The 1,183-nt window shown below is 50.3% G+C and overlaps 1 protein-coding gene across 1 annotated transcript in view; it reads right to left on the bottom strand.

Annotated features, from left to right (window-relative positions):
- Positions 1 to 350: 350 nt before the first annotated feature.
- Positions 351 to 1,183, bottom strand: part of steap2 (STEAP2 metalloreductase) — a 10,659-nt gene continuing 9,826 nt past the window's right edge. The window contains exon 5 of the mRNA XM_015369174.1: positions 351 to 734. Within this exon, the coding sequence (XP_015224660.1) occupies positions 441 to 734 (294 nt within the window). The 3' untranslated portion in view covers positions 351 to 440. The remainder of the gene's footprint in view (positions 735 to 1,183) is intronic.

The following is a 1,183-nucleotide window of genomic DNA, read 5'->3' as shown; positions in this document are numbered from 1 at the left end:
CATTCTGACGGCATTTTAGCCAAAGGATTTTTATAATTAATGTGCATAAATAAAGAATAGTTGTATTAACTATACATGTGAACAGAGTTTTATGGGGCCCCCGGGAACTTTGGGCCCCTAGGCTACTGCCTGGTATTGCCTAATGGTAAATCTCTCCCCTGTCTGGACTCGCCAGACTCCATCATCAGTTAAGCGTTTTTTAATTCCAGCCTCTCCTCCTGCAGTCACTGTTAACATCTCCTGTGAACTGCTTTATTAGGAAAGCTCCTGTCACCTGCTAACAGAGACTGGGCTATGCAGGAGTCAGAATCAGGATTAATAATCCCACAGCAAAGGAGAAGGAAGTCAGTTCTACAGCTTTATTATTGTATCACGAGACCAAACATGACGATAGAGCTACAATCACTAGATCACATCAATAGTCAAAGCGCTGCAGCGGATCACATGATGGTAACTCTCTCTGGTGAGATGTTGGCCGCTGAGCCCACCGGCTCCAGGCGCCGGCCCTTATAGGGACTGGTGTCCTGACCCTTCCTGATCCGGTGGAGCCGGTGACCCACGCAGGGCAGCAGCATCAGCACCTTGCCCAGTATGACGCACACAGGCAGAGCCAGGGACACCACAAAGCTGGGGGGCAGGTAGAAGCGGTACGAGTCCTGGTCAAAGGCCCGTTTCCAGCCAAAGAGCAGGCCGTGGAAGGTGGCGATGAGAAGGGCGATGTAGCCCAGAGTGGACTGTGGAAAAACAAGGAGAAACGCCATGACAGAAACAGAAAACATCGCTGTTCACACTGAGCAGACCTGCTGAACGCCTCTGTCCAGAGGGTGCAGATGCATCTCCATGGTTACATTTGCAAAGCCTCGCCAGGAGGAGCTGTTACTCACCGCCATGTTTAGTGGTACCACATTCTCCTAGCTGCGGAAATTCGCTCCTGACCAGCATGCCTAGGCTGGATTGGCTATTTCCTCTGCTGCCTATCAGAACCACTTGGCCAGCATTAGCTTCAAGTGGCTGGCTTTAGCATCAGATTGGCTACAGTTAGGATCATATTGGCTGCTGTTAGCATCAGATCGGCTGACTTTAGCATCAGATTGGCTGGCGTTAGCGTCATATTGGCTGGCTTTAGCATCAGATCGGCTGGCTTTGGCATCAGATTGGTTACAGTTAGCATCACATCGGCTAA

Source organism: Cyprinodon variegatus, unplaced genomic scaffold, assembly GCF_000732505.1.
Source record: "Cyprinodon variegatus isolate N-32 unplaced genomic scaffold, C_variegatus-1.0 Scaffold2584, whole genome shotgun sequence".
NCBI lineage: Eukaryota > Metazoa > Chordata > Actinopteri > Cyprinodontiformes > Cyprinodontidae > Cyprinodon > Cyprinodon variegatus.
Note: the sequence above shows the minus strand (reverse complement) of the source record. Positions and strands in the feature narration are given on the sequence as shown.